General features: G+C 43.4%; 1 protein-coding gene across 2 annotated transcripts in view; it reads right to left on the bottom strand.

Annotated features, from left to right (window-relative positions):
• ctnna2 (catenin (cadherin-associated protein), alpha 2) overlaps nt 1-23,311 on the bottom strand; it is a 1,403,856-nt gene that overhangs the window by 421,597 nt on the left and 958,948 nt on the right. For both annotated transcript variants that reach the window (XM_055644902.1, XM_055644985.1), the window contains exon 10: nt 21,435-21,527. In XM_055644902.1, the coding sequence (XP_055500877.1) occupies nt 21,435-21,527 (93 nt within the window). The remainder of the gene's footprint in view (nt 1-21,434; nt 21,528-23,311) is intronic.

The raw sequence follows: 23,311 nt of genomic DNA, 5'->3' as shown, positions 1-23,311 counted from the left end.
TCTAATAGGAATCTGAGAGGTAACTTTTATTATCTGACTAGAACAGTTCAAGAATGAGCCGTGCGTCCCACAATGGGGGGACGTTTGTGTTGAACTCTATAATATGTTGTGTCCATTTTTTATTCTTTTTTATATTTTTTTATTTTTAAACCTTTTTCTATGGTTTGCAATGGAACTTATTCTTTAATTTATGTGAAGCACTTTGGGGTCAATGCAAGTTGACTTAAAATGTGCTATATAAATAAAGTTTACTTACTTACTTACAATGTGTGTGCCGGCATGATGCCAAGTTAAACTGATCTCATCTGCCTGTACATCAGCCTGCTCCTAGGGTAGAGCCATGGTGACAGTGGGAATAGCAAACTCCAAAAAGGCAATGCAAGAGGTCAGATTTCAACTCTAGTCACTGGAGCGCTGAGGCAGTGGCAGTAGCTGCAGTACCACCATCATAATGGGCGGCACGGGGTGGCACAGCGGTAGAGTTGCTGCCTTACGGCGCTTGCAGTGACAGAGATCCAGGTTCGATCCGGACTATGGGTGCTGTCTGTATGGAGTTTGTACGTTCTACCCATGACCTCGTGGGTTTTCGCCGAGATCTTCGGTTTCCTCCCACACTCCAAAGATGTACAGGTTTGTAGGTTAATTGGCTTGGGTTTATATACTTGGTATTATTGTAAATTGTAAAAGTGTAAATAATTCAATTAAATGTGTGAGAATGAGCATTATAAATTTTTATGGACGGACAAAGGAAAAATGAGTTTGAAGCAGAGTAAGGAGGTTATTTACAGGGTGTGTTGGTATTAGTCAGAGTTTATAGGGGGAGATGTAGGAGGCTCCGTATAAACTGATCAAGATGAAGCTGACAAAAATTATTCTGAAGGAAGCACAGATAAGGTATTAGTGTAGCGGGTAAAGCCACTGCCTCATAGTGGCACAGACCTGGGTTCAATGCTGACCTCGGGTACTGTCTGTGTAGAGTTTGCACCACGTGGTTTTCTTCCGAGTGCTCTGGTTTCCTCCCATGTCCGAAAGACGTGCAGGTTGATAGGTTAATTGGTCTCTGAGAAATTTCCCCGAGTGTGTAGAAAGTGGTGGAATCTGGGGGGGTGTTGATGACCATATATAGGTAATGGACAATAGACAGTAGACAATAGGTGCAGGAGTAGGCCATTCGGCCCTTCGAGCCAGCACCGCCATTCAATGTGATCATGGCTGATCATCCTCAATTAGTACCCCGTTCCTGCCTTCTCCAGTTATCCCCTGACTCTGCTATTTTTAAAAGCCCTATCTAGCTCTCTCTTGAAAGCATCCCGAGAACCTGCCTCCACCACCCTCTGAGGCAGAGAATTCCACAGACTTAACGCTCTCTGTGAGAAAAAGTGTTTCCTCGTCTCCGTTCTAAATGGCTTACTCATTATTCTTAAACTGTGGCCTCTGGTTCTGGACTCCCTCAACATCAGGAACATGTTTCCTGCCTCTAGCGTGTTCAAGCCCTTAACAATCTTATGATTCAATGAGATACCCTCTCATCCTTCCAGAGTGTACATCCATAATTCCAGAGTGTACAAGCCCAGCTGCTCCATTCTCTCAGCATATGACAGTCCCGCCATCCGGGGAATTAACCTTGTAAACCTACACTGCACTCCCTCAATAGCAAGAATGTCCTTCCTCAAATTAGGGGACCAAAACTGCACACAATACTCCAGGTGTGGTCTCACTAGGGCTCTGTACAACGGCAGAAGGACCTCTTTGCTCCTATATTTGATTCCTCTTAAAGGCCAACATGCCATTCACTTTCCTCACTGCCTGCTGTACCTGTGGACAGGTATGAAGTGCAGGCGGAGCGGAGTTGGTCTTGGAATCATGTTTGGCACAGCCACTGTGGGCTGAAGGGCCTGTACCTGTGCTGTACTGTTCTATATTCTACATGGAGAGAATAAAATTGGATTAGATTAGTGTGAGATTATTCTAAATGTGTGGTTGATAATCAACATTGACTCAGTGGGCTGAAGGGCACGTTTGCATGCTTCATTTCCCTGTGACTATTACTATATAAGAAAGGGATGAAATAGGAATAGGGAAAGCTAGGGTTAGAAGTGATCTAAAGAATTGTCAATCCAATGATGCATAGAATCTCTTGCCCAGAGTAGGTGAATCGAGGATCAGAGGACATAGGTTTAAAGTGAAGGGGTAAAGGTCTAATAGGAATCTGAGAGGTAACTTGTTCACACAAAGGGTGCTGGGTGTATGGAATAAGCTGCCAGAGGAGGTAGTTGAGCTAGGGACTATTCCAATATTTAAGAAACAGTTAGACAGGTACATGGATAGGACAGATTTGGAGGGATATGGACAAAACGCGAGCAGTTGGGACTGAAACATGTTGGCTGAGACATGTTGGCCGGTGTGGGCAAGTTGGGCCGAATGGCCCGTTTCCACATTATATCACTCTATGACTCTAAAATGCAGGCAAATGGGACTAGCTTTGGTCAACATTTTGGTCAGTGTGGATGTGTCGTGCACCTTGGATTTTTTCCCAAAGGTGCACAATCGAATCCCAGGACTGTGTGTCACCAGAAGAAAAGTTTAATGAATATCAAAAGCAGAGGGCTGCATTCCCAAATGCCATCCCAAGTACTTTCAGGGGAAAGAAAGACCAGCAAATAAGGAAACCTGCAGCTTTGAGCTCTGGGGAGATTAAGGAACACGCCAAGCTTCGAGGACAAACTTCGTGAGGCCTCAGCAGCATTTAATAGCGCTGAGCTGGCAACATGCCCTTCAGGAATATAATTGGCTGGGAGATACAGAAAGCCACAGTATCTTTACTGATGACCAGAAATGAAGGTCAGAGGAGAAACCATCAAGGAGTCTCACACATAAAAATTGCATCTCAGATAACTTATTATTTTTGAACCATTTTGATGTTGTGATCGCTGCTGAGTGAAAAGTGCCCCAGGAAATGTAAATATATCTGTAATAGCAAATCAAAGAATGGCAAACAGCTTTCCTCAGCTTCAGAGAAAAAAAAACTATTTACTGCCACATACTGTAATTGCAATCTTCAAAGTTCCATTTTGAAGGTTCATTAATACAAAACACTAAATGTAGCAAAACAATTTCCCCTTTATTTTCAAAGAGTTTCTGATGTTGCTTTGATATAGAATAAGCGACCTGTTTTATTGTCCAAATCCAAACAGAAAAGATTTGTCAAGTCTTTAATATCAGGACTGTGAGAAATCTCGCAAGTTCAATCAATCTCTGAGTTTATATAATAGGGACAGTGAATACAAAAGATAGGCACAGTAATTCGAGTAATTCAGCGGGTCAGACAGCATCTCTGGAGAAAAATGATAGGTGATGTTTCAGGTCGAGCCCCTTCCGTAGACTGAGAGTCAGGGGAGAGGGAATCGAGAGATATAGATGGTGATCGAGAGAGATATAGAACAAATGAAGTAAGTAAGTAAGTAAGTAAGTTTATTGGCCAAGTATTCACATACAAGGAATTCGCCTTGGTGCTCCGCCCACAAGTAACAACATGACATACAGTGACAGTTACGAATGACTCAGAAAACACTAAACATTAATCATAATAAAACATTAATGATAAAACACCATTGATCAAGCATGTGAACCAACAAAATACCAGATCAAAGAGAGGCTACAGATTTTTGGCTGTTGAGTAGAGCAACTATGCGTGGATACAAACTGTTTTTATGTCTGGCTGTGGCAGCTTTGACAGTCCGGAGTCGCCTTCCAGGGAGAAGTGATTTAAAGAGTTTGTGGCCAGGGTGAGAAGGGTCAGAGATGATCTTGCCCGCTCGCTTCCTGGCCCTTGCAGTGTACAGTTCATCAATGGAGGGAAGGTTGCAGCCAATAATCTTCTCTGCTGATTGGACAATTCACTGCAGCTTCCAGGTGTCGTGCTTGGTGGCTGAGCCAAACCAGACCATGATGGAGAAGGTGAGAACAGACTCTACGATGGCCGTGTAGAATTGGACCATCATTGCCTGTGGCAGATTGTGCTTCCTCAGCTGCCGCAGGAAGTATATCCTCTGTTGTGCCTTTATGACTGTGGAGTCGATGGTAGCCCCCCACTTAAGGTCCTTGGAGATGATGGTTCCCAGGAACTTAAAAGACTCCACAGATGTGACTGTGGTGTTGTTGATGGTGAGGGGGTTGAGGGGAGGGGGAGCTCACCTAAATTCTACACTCAATTCTACTGTCTTAAGAGTATTGAGCACTAGGTTGTTGCTACGGCACCTGGATGCCAGCTGTGATACTTGCTGTCTGTAGGCAGATTCCTCCCCATCCTGGATCAGTCCAATCAGGGTTGTGCAGCCAGCAAACTTGAGACGTTTTGCAGAGGTGTCTGTGGAGGTGCAGTCGTTGGTGTAGAGGGAGTAGAGGAGAGGAGAGAGTACGCAGCCTTGCGGTGCTCCTATGCTGAGTGTTTGCGGGTCCGAGATGCGCTTTCCCAGCCTCACATGCTGCTTCCTGTCTGTCAGGAAGTTGGTGATCCACTGACAAAGGGGTTCAGGCACAGTCAACTCAGAAAGTTTGGAGTGTAGTAGCCCTGGCACAATGGTGTTGAATGCTGAGCTAAAATCAATAAACAGGATCCTTGCATAGGTCCCCTGGCGGTCTAGGTGCTGTGGGATGAAGTGCAGGCCCAGGTTGACTGCATCATCCACAGAACTATTGGCCTGATATGCAAACTGCAGAGGGTCCAGCAGGGAGTTTTTGTGATATTTTTCAGCTTGCCAGCACAAGCCTTTCGAGTGTCTTCATGACTACAGAGGTCAGTGCGAACTAGGCAATGATCAGAGAGACCCAGACCCGCCCAGGGAACAGAGCGATATGCGTTCTTGATTGCAGTATAACAGTGATCGAGTGTTCTCTCCCCTCTGGTGGGGCAGGTAACATGAAGTCTATATTTGGAAGGTCACGGCTGAGGTTAGCTTTGATAAAGTCCCCCAAAACAATGACCATGTAGTCGGGGAAGTCACTCTCTACCCTCATTACCTCGTCAGCGAGTTGCATTTGTGCCTCGCGTACACAGGTTTGTGGGGAATGTAAACTCCAGCGAGAATAAAGGATTTAAATTCCCTCGGAGAGTAGAAGGGTTTGCAGTTTATAAAGAGGGATTCTAGGTTGGGAGAGCAGAAATTTGACAGTACCGTGATGCCGCTGCACCAGTCCTGGTTGGTATAGGAGCATATGCCACCATAATATTCCACATTATGAATGAAGGGTTTGCAAAAAAAAAAAAAAATACTCTATGTGTAAACTTCCTCCAGTCACACAACACTTCAAGAATAAAAACATAAAATGCTGACAATATTCAACAGGGGAGGAAGTAACTGAACTAAGGAACGTGTCGAAACAAGGAACTGCCGATGTTGGTTTCCAAATAAAAGTTCAAGTTCAAGTTCAAATTAGTTTATTGTCATGTGTCCCTGATAGGATAATGAAATTCTTGCTTTGCTTCAGCACAACAGAACACAGTAGGCATTGATTACAAAACAGATCAGTGTGTCCATATACCATATAAATATATACACACATGAATAAATAAACTGATAGGATAGGTTCTTTATTGTCATTATAAAATTATAAAAACAAATAATGGGCTATTAATGTTTAGAGTTTTGTCCGAGCCAAGTTTAATAGCCTGATAGCTGTGGGAAAGACACAAAATGCTGAAGTAACTCAGCTGTTCAGGCAGCATCCCTGGGGAACATCGATAGGTGACGTTTTGGGTTAGCACCCTTCTTCAGATTCTGACACAAAATGTCACCTATCCATGTTCTCCTGGGATGCTGCCTGATCCCAGGCCAAAACGTCACCTATCTATGTTCTCCATATGCTGACTGACCAGCTGAATTACTCCAGTACTTTGTGTCTTTTTTAACAATGTTAACATTTTAGGTTGATGGCCTTACTTCAGACCATGAAAAAGTTAGTGATCAAGCATATTTTGAGATGTAGAGAGGGGTGAAGGGAACAAAGCACATGCCTCAGATTAGATAAATGCAAATCGTGGTACTACTGCTTAAAAGAAGGTAAGGGATGCTTTTTAATTGCAACTGTCCTATCTGAAGGAGGTGGAAATGAAAAGAGATGAATGAGGGCAGAGGTAAAAGTGGGAAAAAAATAATACTCTGTGATATACAACACACTACCCTGACCATAAATCTGACATAAAAGAGAATTTTATTCCAGTGTTGAATATTTAACAAGATTAGAAAAGCAGGAACATGTTTATAGATTGATATTGAGAATAGATTGATTAAAGGGAAAATAAATATCCATTTCATCTTCCTGTTACTGTTAACCATCTAGAATCTCCTTTGGAAAATTAATATAGATGAAAGATTAATCAAATCAAAGTAATTCAAAATAATTCAGAATACCTGCTGAGCATGGGGTAAAACCTGTAAGAATAAAGGTTACGTTTAAATGGGAGGTTTTTTTACACCCAAAAAACGCACAATTGGTGGCCTAGTGGTAGAGCTAGTGCCTTACAGAGACCTGGGTTCGATCATAACAACTTGTCTGTACGGAGTTTTTACGTTTTTCCCGTGACCTGCGTCGGTTTTCTTTAAGATCTTTGGTTTCATTGCACACCAAGCGACGTACAGGTTAGTAGGTTAATTGGTTTGGTTATAAGAGTGAAATTGCCCCTCGTGTATGTAGGGTGGTGCTGGGATCGCTGGACAGTGCGGACTCAGTGGGCCAAAGGGCCTGTTTCCGACCTGTGTCTCTAAACTAAACTAAATTTAACAATGCTACAAACATCTTTTGAAGTCAGACATTGTTTCAAATCAGACTATGGTGCATTTATCATCATGTAGCTTATCAAATTTCGATTAAACGATTGTCTGTCAATTAGTCAAAAGCCTAAATGGCCTGTCCCACTTACGCAATTTTTTCAGTGAAATCTTCAACATGTTGAAAATTCAGTGGCGACCAGAAAAATATACAACTTTTTGGGTGACATGTCACGGGGTGACGCCTGTATGGTTGTGAGTAGTCGCCCAAAGAGTCGTACCTGCTGGATTTTCAACATGTTGAAAATTTTTGGCAACCTGCTGCGACTGTGACGGGTGCCGGCAAGGAGTGAGGAGAGGTGGCTACTTGTCCACAATATTTCTCTTGGTTAGTTTACACCCCAGCAGTATGAACATTGACTTCTCTAACTTCAGATAGCCCGTGCTTTCTCTCTCCATCCTCTCCCCCTTCCCAGTTCCCCCACCAGTCTAACTATCTTACTCTCTCCGTCTACATTCTATCTTTGTCCCTCCCCAGACATCAGTCAGAAGACGGGTCTTGACCCGAAACATCGTCAATTCCTTCTCTCCATAGATGCTGCCTGGCCCACTGAGTTACTCCAGCATTTTGTGACTACTTTCGATGTTACCAGCATCTGCTGTTCTTTCTCAAACAAATAGCCATCAACTCTTGTCTCATTGCTGAAAATGGGACCTGGTGCCTGGTTGCTCCATCATGGACCAATATGTTGCCCACTATCACATGTGTAGCTAGAATATTTTCCATAAGTTCATAAGTGATAGGAGCAGAATTAGGCCATTCAGCCCATCAAGTCTACCCCTATGGCTGATCTATCTTTCCCTCTTAACCTCATTCTCTTGCCTTCTCTCCATAACCCCAGACACCCGTACTAATCAAGAATCTAACCATCTCTGCCGTAAAAATATCCGTTGACTTGGCCCCCACAGCCTTCTGTGGCAATGAATTCCACAGATTCACCACCCTCTGACTAAAGAAATTCTTCCTCATCTCCTTCCTAAAGGAACATCCTTTAATTCTGAGGCTATGTCTTCTTGTCCTAGACTCTCCCACTAGAGGAAACATTGTCTCCACATCCACTCTATCCAAGCTTTTCACTATTCTGTACATTTCATTGAGGTCCCCCTTCATTCTTCTAAACTCCAGCGAGTACAGGCCCAGTGCCGACATCCTCTCCACATCCACTGTATCCATACCTTTCACTATTATACATACACATGCGAGATAAGTCTCAAATACATTTTAAATTGATATCGGGTCTACGTGGAGGATGGAATGGAGTTTAAACAAAGTTGGTTCACTAAGCTGGGCCGAAGTCCAGAAATAGGTGTAGTTTGTAATTTACAGAATCAGATTTCCATCTGCCCATTCAGTTTGTGATGACTTGTGTGAATAGTAACTCAATTGAATTTTTGCATTGCCATGGAGGGGAACACCGTTGTGAGGCGATATATTTGTTACATAAGTGGAACCCAATTTTCTTTAATGGTGGAGCATCAGAGAAAATATTTTGAATTCAAACTGAACCAAATGTGACTGGAATGAAAAAGCCCCATCTTTATTGACACGGACATTTTAAACTGAATGCGATTTCTTTAATGTAATTACACATTTTATTATAATTATTTGGTCACTATGGATGGTTGTGTGATATATGGCCATATAGTTAGTACTTAATGGATTTGAGCAGTTAAAATAATATCATAAACCACAACATAAAGTCAGATTTAAATGGATGAATTGCACAGAAACACAAAAGTGTGAAAAGGCACAGATAAATTACCAAACATTTCTATTTGTTTTCTAACTTCCATTTTGAGTTTCCTACTGTTTTTAAGAAGGAACTGCAGAAGCTGGAAAATCGAAGGTAGACAAAAGACAAAAATCTGAGAAACTCAGCGGGTGCAGCAGCATCTATGGAGCGAAGGAAATAGACAACGTTTCGGGCCAAAACCCATCTTCAAACTGATATAGGGAAGAGGGGGAGGCGGAGAGAGTGGATTAGATCGGGTAGATGCACAGTCTTTAGCCCAAAATAAGGGAATCAAGAGGACATTGGTTTATGGTCAGGGTGATGGATGTATGGAACATTGCCATGAGGATGTAGCTGAAGCAGGCACTATTGTAACGTCTAAGAAATATTTAGACAGGTACATGGATAGGATCGGTTTCGAGGGATATTCTGGTGGAAATTTTTAAGGCAGAGATAGATAGATTCTACATTAGTATGGGTGTAAGAGGTTATAGGAAGAAGGCAGGAAAATGGGGTTAGGAGGAAGAGATAGATATAACCATATAACCATATAATAATTACAGCACGGAAACAGGCCATCTCGGCCCTTCTAGTCCGTGCCAAACACTTATTCTCCCCTAGTCCCATCTACCTGCACTCAGACCATAACCCTCCATTCCTTTCCCGTCCATATAACTATCAAATTTATTTTCAATCAGCCATGATTGAATGGCGGAGTAGACTTGATCGACTGAAAAGCCTAATTCTACTCCTATGTCCTAAGACCTTATGCTATAGGCCAAACACAGGCAGGTGGGACGTGCAAATGGGCCGTGACGGTCAGTGTGGGAAAGTTGAGTTAAAGGGCCTGTTTCCATGCTCTATGACTCTATAAATGCCACTCTCGATCTGCCTCCACCATCATCTGTGGCAGCGCATTCTAGGCACCCACCACCCTGTGTAAAACACTTGTCCCCCACATCACATTTAAACTATGCCCCTTTCACCTTAAAGCTATGCATCCTAGTTTTTGACATTTCAACCTTGGGAAAATGGTTCTGTCTACCCTATCTGTGCCTCAGTTTTATCAAGTCTCCCCTTAGCCTCTGATGATCCTGAGAAAACATTCCAAGTTTGTCAAATCTCTCCTTATGGCTAATGGCCTCTAATCCAGCCACATTTTGAGAAACCTCTTCGGCACCCTTCCCAAAGCCTCCACATCCTTCCTGTAATGAGGAAATCAGAACTGTATGCAATGTTCCATATGTGGCCTTAACAAAGTCATAGAAACATAGAAAATAGGTGCAGGAAGAGGCCATTTTGCCCTTCGAGCCAGCACCGCCATTCATTGCGATCATGGCTGATCGTCCCCAATCAATAACCTGTGCCTGCCTTCTCCCCATACAGTATCCCTTGATTCCACTAGCCCTTAGAGCTCTATCTAACTCTCTCTTAAATCCATCCAGTGAATTAGCCTCCACTGCCCTCTGTGGCAGGGAATTCCCCAAATTGATAACTCTCTGGATGAAAAAGTTTTTTCTCACATCAGTCTTAAATGGCCTCCCCTATATTCTAAGACTGTGGCCCCTGGTTCTGGACTCACCAAACATTGGGAACATTTTACCTGCATCTACCTTGTCCAGTCCTTGTGTAATTTTATATGTTTCTGTAAGATCCCCACTCATCCTTCCAAACTCCAGTGATAACAAGCCTAGTCTTTTCAATCTTTCCTCATATGACAGTCCCGCCATCCCAGGGATCAATCGCGTGAACCTACGCTGCAATGCCTCAATCACAAGGATGTCCTTTCTCAAATTAGGAGACCAAAACTGTACGCAATACTCCAGATGTGGTCTCACAAGAGCCCTATACAACTGCAGAAGAACCTCTCTACTCCTATACTGAAATCCTCTTGTTGAAGGCCAATATTCCATTAGCTTTCTTCACTGCCTGCTGTACCTGCATGCCAACCTTCAGTGGCCGGTGAACAAGGACACCCAGGTCTCGCTCTTACCTAACCTAACCCCATTGAGATAATAATCTGCCCCCTTGTTTTTGCTGCCAAAGTGGTTAACCTCACATTTATCTATATTATACTGCATCTGCTACGTATCTGCCCACTCACTCAACCTGTCCAGGTCACCCTGCTACCTTCTAACATCTTCTTCACAGTTCACACTGCCACCCAGCTTTGTGTCATCCGTAAACTTGCTAGTGTTGCTCCTAACTCCCAGTTCCAAATCATTAAAATATATGGTAAACAGTTGCAGCCCCAACACCGAGCCTTGCGGCACTCCACTCACCACTGCCTGCCATTCTGAAAAGGACCCGTTCACTCCTACTCTTTGCTTCCTGTTTGCCAACCAATTTTATATCCACGTCAACACCCTACCCCCAATACCATGTGCTCTAATTTTAGTCACCAGTCTCCCGTGTGGGACCTTATCAAAGGCTTTCTGAAAGTCTAGATACACTACATCCACTGGCTCCCCTTCATCCATTTTAACCATATAACAACCATATAACAATTACAGCACGGAAACAGGCCATCTCGGCCCTACAAGTCCGTGCTGAACAATCTTTACTTGTCACATCTTCAAAAAATTCCAGAAGTTTAGTCAAGCATAAATTCATGCTGACTTGGACTAATCCTTTTACTGCTTTCCAAATGCCCCATTATTACCTCTTTAATAATTGACTCCAGCATCTTTCCCACCACCGGTCAGGCTAACTGGTCTGTAATTCCCCGTTTTCTCTCTCGCTCCTTTCTTGAAAAGTGGGATAACATTATCTATCCTCCAATCCACAGGAACTGATCCTCAATCTATTGAACATTGGAAAATTATCACCAATGCATCCATTATTTTTAGAGCGACCTCCCTGAGGACCCTGGGATGCAGACCATCAGGCCCAGGGGATTTATCATCCTTCAGTCCTATTAGCTTACCCAATACTATTTCTCGCCTAATGAAAATGTATTTCTGTTCCTCGACCCCCTTAGATCATCTGTCCTCCAGTACTTCTGGGAGATTGTTTGTGTCTTCCTTAGTGAAGACAAATCCGAAGAACCTGTTCAACTCTACTGCCATTTCCTTGTTGTCCATAATAATTTCACCTGTGTATGCCTTCAAGGGACCCACATTTGACTTTGCCACTCTTTTTGCCTTAACATATCTAAAGAAGCTTTTACTGTCCTTATTTATATTCCTGGCCAGCTTCCCTTCGTACTTCATCTTTTCAGCCAGTATTGCCCATTTTGTTTCCTTCTGTAGTCCTATGAAAGTTTCCCAATCCTCTGGCTTCCAGCTACTCTTTGCTGTGTTATACATCTTTACTTTTAGTTTTATTCTCTCCCTAACTTCTCTTGTCAGCCACGATTGCTTCCTACTCCCCTTACAATCTTTCTTCCTTTTTGGAATGAAATGATCCTGCAGCTTCCAGATTATGCCCAGAAATTCCTGCCATTGCTGTTCCACCATCATTCCTGATAGTATCCCTTTCCAGTCTACCTTGGCCAGCTCCCCTCTCATGCCTTCATAATCCTCTTTGTTCAGCTGCATCACTACCACTTCCGATTTAACCTTCTCCTTCTCAAATTGCAGATTAAAACTAATGATATTATGATCACTATCTCCAAGCGGTTCTTTTACCTTTAAGTTCTCTTATCAAATTTAAATCCTGAATTGCCTTTTCTCTGGTCGGCTCCATTACAAGTTGCTCTAAGAATCCATCTTGGAGGCATTCTACAAACTCTCTTTCTTACTAATTAGGTGACTTCTGGAGGCAATTGGTTGCACTGGATTGTATTTAGGGGTATCAGAGTAAAGGGGGCTGAATACTTTTGCAAGCCACACTTTTCAGTTTTTTATTTGTAAAAAAATTTGAAAACCATGTATCATTTTCCTTCCACTTCACAATTATGCACCACTTTGTGTTGGTCGATCACATAAAATCCCAATAAAATACATTTACGTTTGTGGTTGTAACGTGACAAAATGTGGAAAAGTTCAAGGGGGTATGAAAACTTTTGCAAGCCACTGTAGGTCTTTTGGTCCTTATCTCATAAACCCTTTCTATTCATGTACCTGTCCAAATGTCTATTCATGTACCTGTCCAAATGTCCAGAACAAGGGGTCACAGTTTAAGGATAAGGGCCGAGATGAGAAAAACATTTTTCACACAGAGAGTGGTGAATCTCTGGAATTCTCTGCCACAGAAGGTAGTTGAGGCCAGTTCATTGGCTATATTTAAGAGGGAGTTAGATGTGGCCCTTGTGGCTAAAGGGATCAGGGGGTATGGAGAGAAGGCAGGTACAGGATACTGAGTTGGATAATCAGCCATGATCATATTGAATGGCGGTGCAGGCTCCAAGGGTTGAATGGCCTACTCCTGCACCTATTTTCTATGTTTCTATGTTTCTATCAATGTCGTTATTGTACTTGCCACAATTTCTTCCTCTTGTAGCTCGTTCCATACACTCAGCACTGAGCAAATAGGGAGAAGGATTGATCTCATAATCCACCTTGCACTGGTAGTCTAGTTTCATTTGAATGCTCATGACTCATGACTCGAGCCAGGATGTTTAGTCCACGCTAAAAATCTCTGAAATAGGCAGGCAAATAGGCAAAATAAAATTACGAAAAAGGCACGAAAAAGGCATTTATTGTCAAAAAAGGCATAAAAAGGCATGTATTTACACAACCAAAATATGGTGAAAAGTGATCATTATAAAGGTATACTACATTATTGCCTGGTTGCTCACACCTACTAGCATTTTTTTTTCAAATTATCTGGTGTTAAACTATGCCGGCTGTCAGACAGAATATGCTTCAGTTGTGAAAAACTTATTTCTACCCCAGCTGAGGTCACTGGTGCATTCCTGAAACAAGCTACAAACTACATTTTACTTTGGAGTCACGTGAAGACCCCGCCAGCATGAGTGCACACCATTGCGTCTCACGCAGTGCAACAGCGACGTGCGGGGGTGGAGCGCTCCCGCGGGGAAAATTCAAACGGACCTACACAGGTAAGGAAAAACTGAAGTTGTATTCTTCCCCTTGCTGTGCTTTATGTTACAGCACGTTGGACAAGGGGAAGAAAAAACGGAACCTGGACCGCAGGCTGCCGCGGGGAACCAGGCAGTTCCCGGCAGCCGACAGCCATGAGCTACGTGGCTCCAGGACCGCAGGCCGCGGGGAACCATGTAGGTCCCGGCAGCCGACACCAGAGACGTCCAGCGGTTCCAGGACCGCAGGCTGCCGGGTACGACCAGCGCAGGCTGAGCCCAGCACCGCGAGCTGTATACGCGGAAATGACACAGCGGGCTGCAGGCAGGCAGCAGTCGGTATGGCCGATAGACTCAGGGAGTCCGGCCAGAAGGACGCACTGCCTAAGGGCAGTGAAAGTGACCGTTGGCGTGGTTACTAAGGTCCACTTACCGACTCCAAGCTGAATCCAGCGCCATGAGTCGTACAACTCAAAGCAGCGCAGCAGGCTGGAGGCAAAGCCCAGCAGGATTCAGACCGGCCGATCATACTCATCCGAGTCCGGCCAAAGAGACGCGCTGCCCGAGTGCAGCAGAGGTCCGCCCGTGACTTGCTCCGGGAGATGGAGCAAGCTCACTATGGGAGTCTTTGCACTCCCACAACAGCACCTTATCGAGGGCTGTAAAACAATGCATCTCCCTCGATAGAGGAATGCATTGTGGACCAGGGCTGGGCTGGTCCGGAAGAAGGGGACGTGGCTGAAGAAAACGGCAGTGTGCAGGGGGTGCAGAATCCTAAGGAGCCACTGGGAGTGATCACCAAAATTACGGATCAACGAAAAGTACCATTACAGACCAGGCTGGCGGCCAGCATCGACTACCTGTATTTCCATCTTCTGCAGGAACAGGCAACAAAATTATGCAGAAGTATAGGCCTCCTGTGAACTTTACTTTGCTTTAAAAATGCCTGCAGCAAACAATGCGATCTGGGGGTACAGTGGGACTGGCACAAAAACCCAGGAGGTCAAACTACAGAAGATTTCAAAACTTCTGACAGCGGGCATATCATTGGTTGCTCACTCAGACGATGGTAGAGAGAAAAGCTCGACGAAGAGATTGAAGCCGTCGGGCTCATAACAGCGTCATCAGCAACGACAGCACCCCTATGCATCCACCTGCAGGTATCAACACCAGGACGCTGGTGAAAGCATGAGGGCCGCACAGCACCACAAAGGTCTTTTTAGGCCAAGGCCCAGAGTGACCCTCATGGAAAATGTGCCAACCCCGCACTCCGGTGCCTCTCCGCAGAAGAGGCAGAAATTGAAGAAAGGGATGTACCACCGGCAACCAGGTAAGTAGGTGGATCTGGTTCCTTCCAGAACACAAAGGTGTACGACCTGTACTAACAGGGGGAATATTACACTTGTTTTGGGAGACATGGAGGGATCATTGTCGATACCTAAAATTTAACTGGATGGGGCAACAATGGCAGGGCATAGCGTTGCCTAATGGTCTAACTTCAGCCCCAAGACTTTTCACCAAGATATTAAAACGGGCCTTGGCAATATTAGAAACAAAAACATATTGTCATGGCATATCTTGATGATATATCATTTGTGGGGAAAAAACCCTGGATCTAGCTAAATCAGCAGTTTTCGCAATCAAACATAGGGTGAAACTCTAGGGTCATCTCCATCCAGATAAATCTAAGTCGACGGCATCCACAACTGGACTTTCTGGGATTTACAATTAACCTTATCCATTTGTCTGTAACATTGCCAAAGAGCAAGCAGACTTGGATAAACCTACAAAATAATCAATTACTAAAAACACTGGTGTTGGGTGCGTTTTATGGGCTAAAAGCCTACTGCTAACAATGCGCCATCTGCATGTCCGCCTACGAATTGATAATATCACAGTGATGGCATATATTAATCATATGGGAGAAAAGATCAATACCATGTGTCAATCTGGCGAAGATATTTGGATATGGTGTGTTAACATACCAGACGATTGGCTAGAGCAAAGCTACCTACCAGATAAGCTCAATACTGAGCCACACAGCCAGGTCATGAAAAGCACCCCTGACAGCATCGAATGGCAGTTGGACCACAAAAAAAGTTGCTGATATTACAAAAGAGGGACAGCACCACAAAGGTCGATCCATTTGCCCATTTAGACCCAATCACCATGTGCCAACATATGCCTCCGGGTGAACCACACTTGGGGCAGAAGCAAGAAAAGGGTTACTCACTTAATGCGGAATAATTGTTTACAATGTTTTTCCTTCCCGAACACAAATCAGTCGGACCTGTAAGCAAAAATATTACACTTGTTTTGGAGACTCAAGGGATCATTGTGTCTTGAAATTACCTGATTGTCCTACACAGCCATGGATCCCTGTGTGGTCTCGGACCCAAGAGTCTCTGAATTAAAACGGTAGTCCACAATGCTAGATCCGGGCTGGCGGACAGGACCATGAACATGATCATGGCAGCCTATCAAAAAACCAACAAGGAATGGTAGCTAAATACAGCTACAACCACCAACGTCCTGGGAATTCCTATCCAGTCTCTCATCCAGATAGATCTAAGGACTGAGCTGCACTTACTATAATTATGCTTAGGATTTGCCTGTCAGCTTGCTGGTGAGCAAGCGTCATGACAACTCTCCAAAATGGGTTCTCACCCTCTAGTGTGTCAAACTTATGAGGATTAAAAACACCAACCCTCCTAGAGTGAAGTACTCCCAGATCTGGGACGCAGTGTTGTACTAACATTGCTAGGGGAATGTCAATCAGCAATGTCCCTGTCCCGGTGGGGGGGGGGAACTGACATTTAAAAACAGTATGCTGATAGTACTGGTCTCAGCTCTAGGGGTCCAGTTTCTACATAAACTGAGACTGGGATATATGATGGCATCTCCAGAAAAGATAGCTTCACATATTAGAGCTTGTTAAACAAGATAGACCATGATCATCAGGACAAAATTGGGAATTCCAGATATACCCAACTGACACCCGACAAAGTGTAATGACACACCTTCCATTATACCTTAAAACTACTAAAACTTAAGAGGAAGTAAATTAGCACTATGGGCAGCCATAAACAGCCTAAAGGCCAGGTATCAGCACTAATCATCGCTAGATGGCTCACACAGGCTTCGGAACTGCTGGGATGGATACTGACATCTTAAGTTTCTATCCACATGAGCAACAGCAACACCGGCAGCTAGAGACAAGGAAGTGCCTATGGACCATATCCTGGCTACAGCAGGATGGTCAAGAGAAAGACCTTCCAATTCTTTATAATAAGCCAAACCTGCGGTACTGCAGAGTCAAGTTTGAATTCTGCAATATATTTAGCCCTAGGGAGGATTATTTTGTTCAAATAAATTGATATTGCCTGAATTGGATGATGTCTGAATACAATAACATACTTCCTCCCTTGAATGACCGGCAGTGAGTGAAGCATGGACTGTTCCACGGCTTGAAATCACAGAGCTTTAAAATCTTCACGTAGTCACTCACGTGATTCCGAAGTAAAATAGTAAGATTAAACAAGAACTTACCAGTTTGAGGTTTGATCTTTATTTTATGAGGAGTTACGATGAGGGATTACGTGCCCTCCGCTCCCGCCCTCAATTATAAAGGTCAACTGGTATCTTAGTTCTCCTTGTCTTTTCTATGTTTACTATTTTCTGTGATTCCACACCGCTGCTTTGAAGAATGTCGCGCACGCGTGCTGGCGGGGTCTTCACGTAATCCCTCATCGTAACTCCTCATAAAATAAAGATCAAACTTTAAACTGGTAAGTTCTCGTTTAATCTTACTATTCATGTTGATATCTTGTGCATTACAACTACCTTTGAGAAATTTAGCTATGTTTTGCACTTCTTCAAGATCTTTGTTAGCTAAAATCCCCCTCTCGCATTTTCCTTGTGTGTCTTTACCTACATCACCAGGAACTTTAAGTACAAAGTACAGCAAGTGAAGATGTAAACAACTGAGCAATAGTGCTTTTTGACCTCCAATACTTCCAATGTCAAGAAATACTCCTTTGATGGTTGACCTGCCCCCAGTTTACCGATGAAACCATTGGCAACATATCTCCCCACAGCATTAGTTGTCTCGTTTATTGAGATCCATATTTTGATGCATGCAACTTTATCTCTAATTTTCTGCACAACAATGTTGAAGTTGCTGTCAACATCAATTTTTTTATAATGATGACTCGCTCGGTATAAGTTCCTTTGTGTATTTCCTTACAGATTTCCTTAGAGATTTGTTTTCCAATTTCCACAGTGAAATTCCAGCATCAATGAATGCTTTGCACAGATCACTCAAACTCAGATTTGCGATTGGAGCCAGCAGTAAATGTTGTGAGGAGACAAGCTTGCGTATTTCCTACCTTCAGTTTCTCTGCCGCCGACTTGTGTTTAGCTGTCTGTACATGGTGGGAGACAATATATTTCTTCTCATGATTCACTGCTTTCTCATAAGCATTGCAATACTGCACAGAGTTGGCTGTAGAGAATATATCATTCCCGTACACTCTCACCAAATCGTTCAGTTTTTTACAAGGTGTTGACTTGACTTTAGGCATTTTGACGCTTGCAGGGGTAGACCCCACAGGAGTGGGGATGCAGACCTCTACAGGCAGGCCAAGTAGAAGCTGAGAAGAGGAATCAGGGCTGCCAAGGAAAGGTACTCTGAGAAGTTGAGGAGCAAGTTCTCAGCAAAGGACTCTTCTTCAGTGTGGAAGGGCTTGCAAGAAATCACAAGCTACAAGAGGAAACATCCCCCCCCCCCCCCCCCCCCCCCCCCCCCCCCTCCCTCCCCCCCCCCCCCCCCCTCCCCCCCCCCCCCCCCTCCCTCCCCTCTCCCCCCCCCCCCCCTTCCCTCCCGTCTTTGGGCAATCGTCAGCTGACCAATGACCTGCAGGTTCGATAAACAGAAACTTAACCCTGGTACCCCACACCCCATCCCCGACCAATACTTCACACAACTCACAGCTTGACTCCAAACTCGCTGTTTGAAAAGATTAGATCCTTCTCCACCTACTCCCCAATCACCATTTCACACCTACTTAAAGCAGTCTGCAAAGACTGGACCCTTTCCCACGCACCCCTCTCGAATCACCACAACACCCATTTACAGCCAGGTTTCACCTGGTGCTGTTAATTTTCTTGTAAGTTACATTAAAATGGCAAAAAAAAAGCGGATTTAGGCACTCAATCGTGAAAAGGGCATTATCTTTCTGAATTCATCAAAAAAAGGCATGAAAAGGCACATGGCATTTATGGCAAAATCCTGGCACTACTCATGACCAATGAAGAAAACTCATGACTTAATGCTCATGACCAATGAAGAAAACTCTTGCATTTTATAAACTAAGATGAAATAGGATATTGAAAGCTTACTAAACCATACTCCTGTGGAAGGTTTTTAGTACCATCGGGAAGGTTAAGCTTGAGTTCTGGAGGGCAAGAGAAACTCGCAGATGCAAAGATACAGGCAAAATAAATACCAAAACACAGGAAACCATCGAGGGAACTGAATGGACCGAGTAGATAGGAGAAGAATCGAATACTAACTAACACCTGTGGTTTTAAACCACTTCTGTGTTATTAATACAAGTGTCCTGTTTTTGGATAAGATATACAATTAGGATTTGGCTGACACACTGATTAGCTCCTCCCATGGCACGATGCCAAGCTTATGAAGGAGTCAGCTGAAAGGAAGACAGTACTTTACAAAGAGGCAGCGTGCTGTGTTTTACTGATGTATGAGACTGCTGTCTAAGTGAAGCACGGATTCCAAATTCTCAGCAGAGGCTGTGGTCGCTGTCAAAAGCCTGCAAAATGACTGAAGCTGCACAAAGGTGAATAAGAACACAAACACCTCAAGCTGGATTGTTCTGCATTCCTGTCTGATAGCACCGCAGGTGCTTTTTCTATCATATATCAAAGGTTTACATCGCAGCTGGATTGCGATCAATGCGTGGCTGGCCTGTCATGATGTGCCACATGTGGATCATGCTGGTGCTTATATCAGATCATCAGGATTTGTAAAGATGAAACAGCCAATTTGTTAATCTTTGTTCCGTAATCCATTCACTGTGAGGATAAATCTAGTCTTGTAATTTTATTTGCCGTAAAGACTTAACTCAGCTGGAGTGAGAGCTGATAGCCTGGATTTGCATGTAGTTAATGAAGAATGACGGGCTCCGTGCAATTGGACAGTTTTACGAGATGTTCACTTCATGATAACCCGAAGCAAATCCAATGGACTAAAGGTGGAACTTCTTACGTGGTAAAGGTGGCTGCAGAATGTCATTGTGATATGTTTCATAGGGCAGCATAATTCATAGGAACTTAAAATGGAAGATAGACACAAAATGTTGGTGTAACACAGCGGCACAGGCAGCATCTCTGGAGGGAAGGACTGTGTGACGTTTCGGGTCGAGACCCTTCTTCAGGAAATTCAGGAAATGAGAGAAATTTCTTACTACAACAGTTCTTTATCTCATTACATTCATTGTTCTTTATCTCTCTACATTATCGTCTATATCTCTCGTTTCTCTAATCCCTAACCTCGACCCTATACGTCACCCATTCCTTCTTTCCAGAGATGCTACCTGCCCTGCTGAGTTACTCCAGTTTTCTGTGTCTATGTTCGGTTTAAACTAGCATCTGCAGTTCCTTCCTACACAGAAATTAAATAGCAGGATTAGGCCATATACTGTAGCTGTTAATGCCTGCTCCACCGCTCAACAAAACCTTGACTGATCTTTTAAAGCAATGGGGGATTTCCGCATTAAACCCCTATCCATTGATTCATTTAATATCTATACATTTAGTAATTGGTTTTGCATGTACTTAGTGAATGAGCTTCCATGGTCCGCTTGCAGAAAGAATTCCAAAGACTCACTGTCAAAATATGTGCTTAGTTTAGTTTAGTTTAATTTACAGCGCAAAAACAGGCCCTTCGGCCCACCTAGTCTGTGCCGACCAGCGATCACCTCGTACATAAGGATGATCCTACACACAAGGGACAATTTCCAATTTTACCGAAGCCAATTGAACTACAAAACTGCATGGCTTTGGAATGTGGGAGGATACTGATGATCCCGGAAAAAACCCATGCAGGTCATGGGGAGAAAGTACAAACTTTTCCTATATCCATGGTTGCTTTGAAAATGTGAAATTTAAACTTCAGTTGACCTGAAGCACCACAGTCTACTGTGTGAGCGCTTGGGCGTTTTCTGATCTATTGTACATTGTAATAACAGGAATCGACTGACATTTCTTCCCCACAAAACATACGGAAAGCAGCAAAATTGGATGCAAAATTGGATGCAAAAAAATGCACCACTGTCTCCAGGAGAAACCTGACAGCTGGTTCATTATGTTTGGTGTGATTGGCATTAGATTTAACTGCTAGGGTTGATTTCATGCTTGGATCAAGAATTATGAATGGGAATTGAAACTGGAACGTTCAGAATTCCAGGCTTGGATTACATTCACACATGGATTGGCTTGTGGTTAGCAGGAGTTGAACTGCAACATTAATAGATTTTTCTGCGGGTCCTGCTTTTTATAACTTTGCATTCAAAATCCTCTATCGTTTGCATTTAAGTTTCCGATCTTGTTATAAGACAGCGGGAGGCATGTTTTATATATTTGCAAACAGGATCATTGTTGGGCAAAAGTTAAAAAAAAAAACATTTTTTTTAATTTCCTTCCAAATTGCATGGTTTGGTTTCAGGACACCTGCTGTCTTTCAGGCTGTGAAAGATATTTGGCACTATATTATCTGTCTCGTTCTATACTTTTCATACTGATAGGTTTTTGTCCGAGAGATGATTGTTTATGAGCCAACACACAGTGTTCAGCAACACCGTCTCTTACCTGCGGGCACAGGCTATCGATCTGAGTTGCCGCCATGCGAACCAACTTCACGCCTTCTTCATTATTTGAGATGGAGCATGCGAGGTTTGCAACCTGTAATTTAGACAGAAAATGAGAAAGCACATTAATAAGCAAATTTGACACTTCTCTAATGTGCATCTGTGGGGAAATGAAGTAGAAGTCAAGAGCACCATTATCTATATTATAAATGAACAACCCTTTACCTCACTTGCAATTGAGGCAGAAACAACCTGATATTTGGAATGATACCAGCGGTATGTACATTGGCTTCTCCAATTTCAGGTAGTCCTTGCTTTCTCCCTCCTTCCCCTCCCCTTCCCAGCTCTCCCACAGCCTACTGTCTCCGCATCTTCCTTTCTTCTTCCCGCACCCCCGACCCTCACATCAGTCTGAAGAAGGGTCTCGACCTGAAACATCACCTATTCCTTCGCTCCATAGATGCTGCCTCACCCGCTGAGTTTCTCCAGCATTTTTGTCTACCTTTGATATTTGGAAGAAAAGGTTGTGCATAAAATTAGCTTACTTTGGTTCTGATATTGGTTTATTTGCAACATGGTATGGGATGTAGTGGATTTTTATTCCCATTCCCTAGCTGGGAATCAGCTCTTCCAGTTTGGTACAATGCTTGGACATTTGGTGTGGCCTCAACACTTGTCTCAGTGCCTCTATCCCAGGTCACCTCCCAATATCTCCTTGGCAAAATGCATTTCTTAGGTTTTTGAGAAAGGAAAGAATGATGTTATCCCTTTCTTCCTCTGTATGGTCCAATATCCTTAAGAGACTGAATCCTTGACTTTAATTCCATCTCACATCTATCTCCTAGTGAAAAACCACCACGTTTGAGTAGTTATTGGTATTGGTTTATTACTGTCACATATACCAGCACACAGTGAAAGACTATTGTTTGTGTGCTATCAAGCAAAATGATACCAGGGTGTGCAAGAAACATAGAAAATAGGTGCAGGAGTAGGCCATTCAGCCCTTTGAGTCAGTACCACCATTCAATATGATCATGGCTGATCTTCCAGAATCAGTACCCTGTTTCTGCTTTCTCCCCATATCCCTTGATTCTGTTAGCACTAAGAGCTATATTTAACTCTCTCTTGAATACATCCAATGAATTGGCCTCCACTGCCTTCTGTGGCTGAGAATTCCACAGATTCACAACTCTCTGGCTGGTAAAGTTTTTCCTCATCTCAGTCCTAAATGGCCTACCCCTTATTCTTATGAGAGAAAGGGAAACAGAATGCATAATATAATGTTACAGCTACAGAGGAAGTGCAGAATAAAACAACTCTCTGCCATTTCTTGAGGTCTTGGGCAGAGCGGTGGCCATACCAAGCTGTGATGCATTCAGATATGATTATTTCTATGGTGCATCTGCAGGTATTAGAGAGAGTATTGGAGGCTGAGAAAGTAGAGGCATTGGTGTGCTTTCTTTGCCTCAACGTCAATATGATTTGGCCAGAACCAATGGATGTTGATACTTGGAACTTGAAGCTCTCGAACGTCTCCGCTTCAGCACCATTGGTACAGGCAGGGAAGTCAGAGGATGATAAGGAAGGAATAAAGTGTTAAATGGAGTCAGATTCCTTTCGAATGTGCAGTTTTTTGTTGAAGAGTTGGGAGGTGGGAAAAGAGCCAAAACAAGATATTGCTTAGAATTTCTGAGGGAAGAGAGGTGTAGAAAAGCAGTGGGAAATTGAGACAGACATTACAATTGATGACAAAGAGGGATGAATGTCCCAGTGAAATGCTAACATTCACAAAATGATGGTGCTCTGGAAATGGAAAGGATAACAATAGAGAAGTTGAGTTGGAGGTGATTAAAAACTGAATGAGAGGTTTAGTGACAG

Source organism: Leucoraja erinacea, chromosome 1 (assembly GCF_028641065.1).
Source record: "Leucoraja erinacea ecotype New England chromosome 1, Leri_hhj_1, whole genome shotgun sequence".
Taxonomy (NCBI): Eukaryota; Metazoa; Chordata; class Chondrichthyes; order Rajiformes; family Rajidae; genus Leucoraja; species Leucoraja erinaceus.
This window is presented reverse-complemented; position numbering and strand designations above follow the sequence as displayed.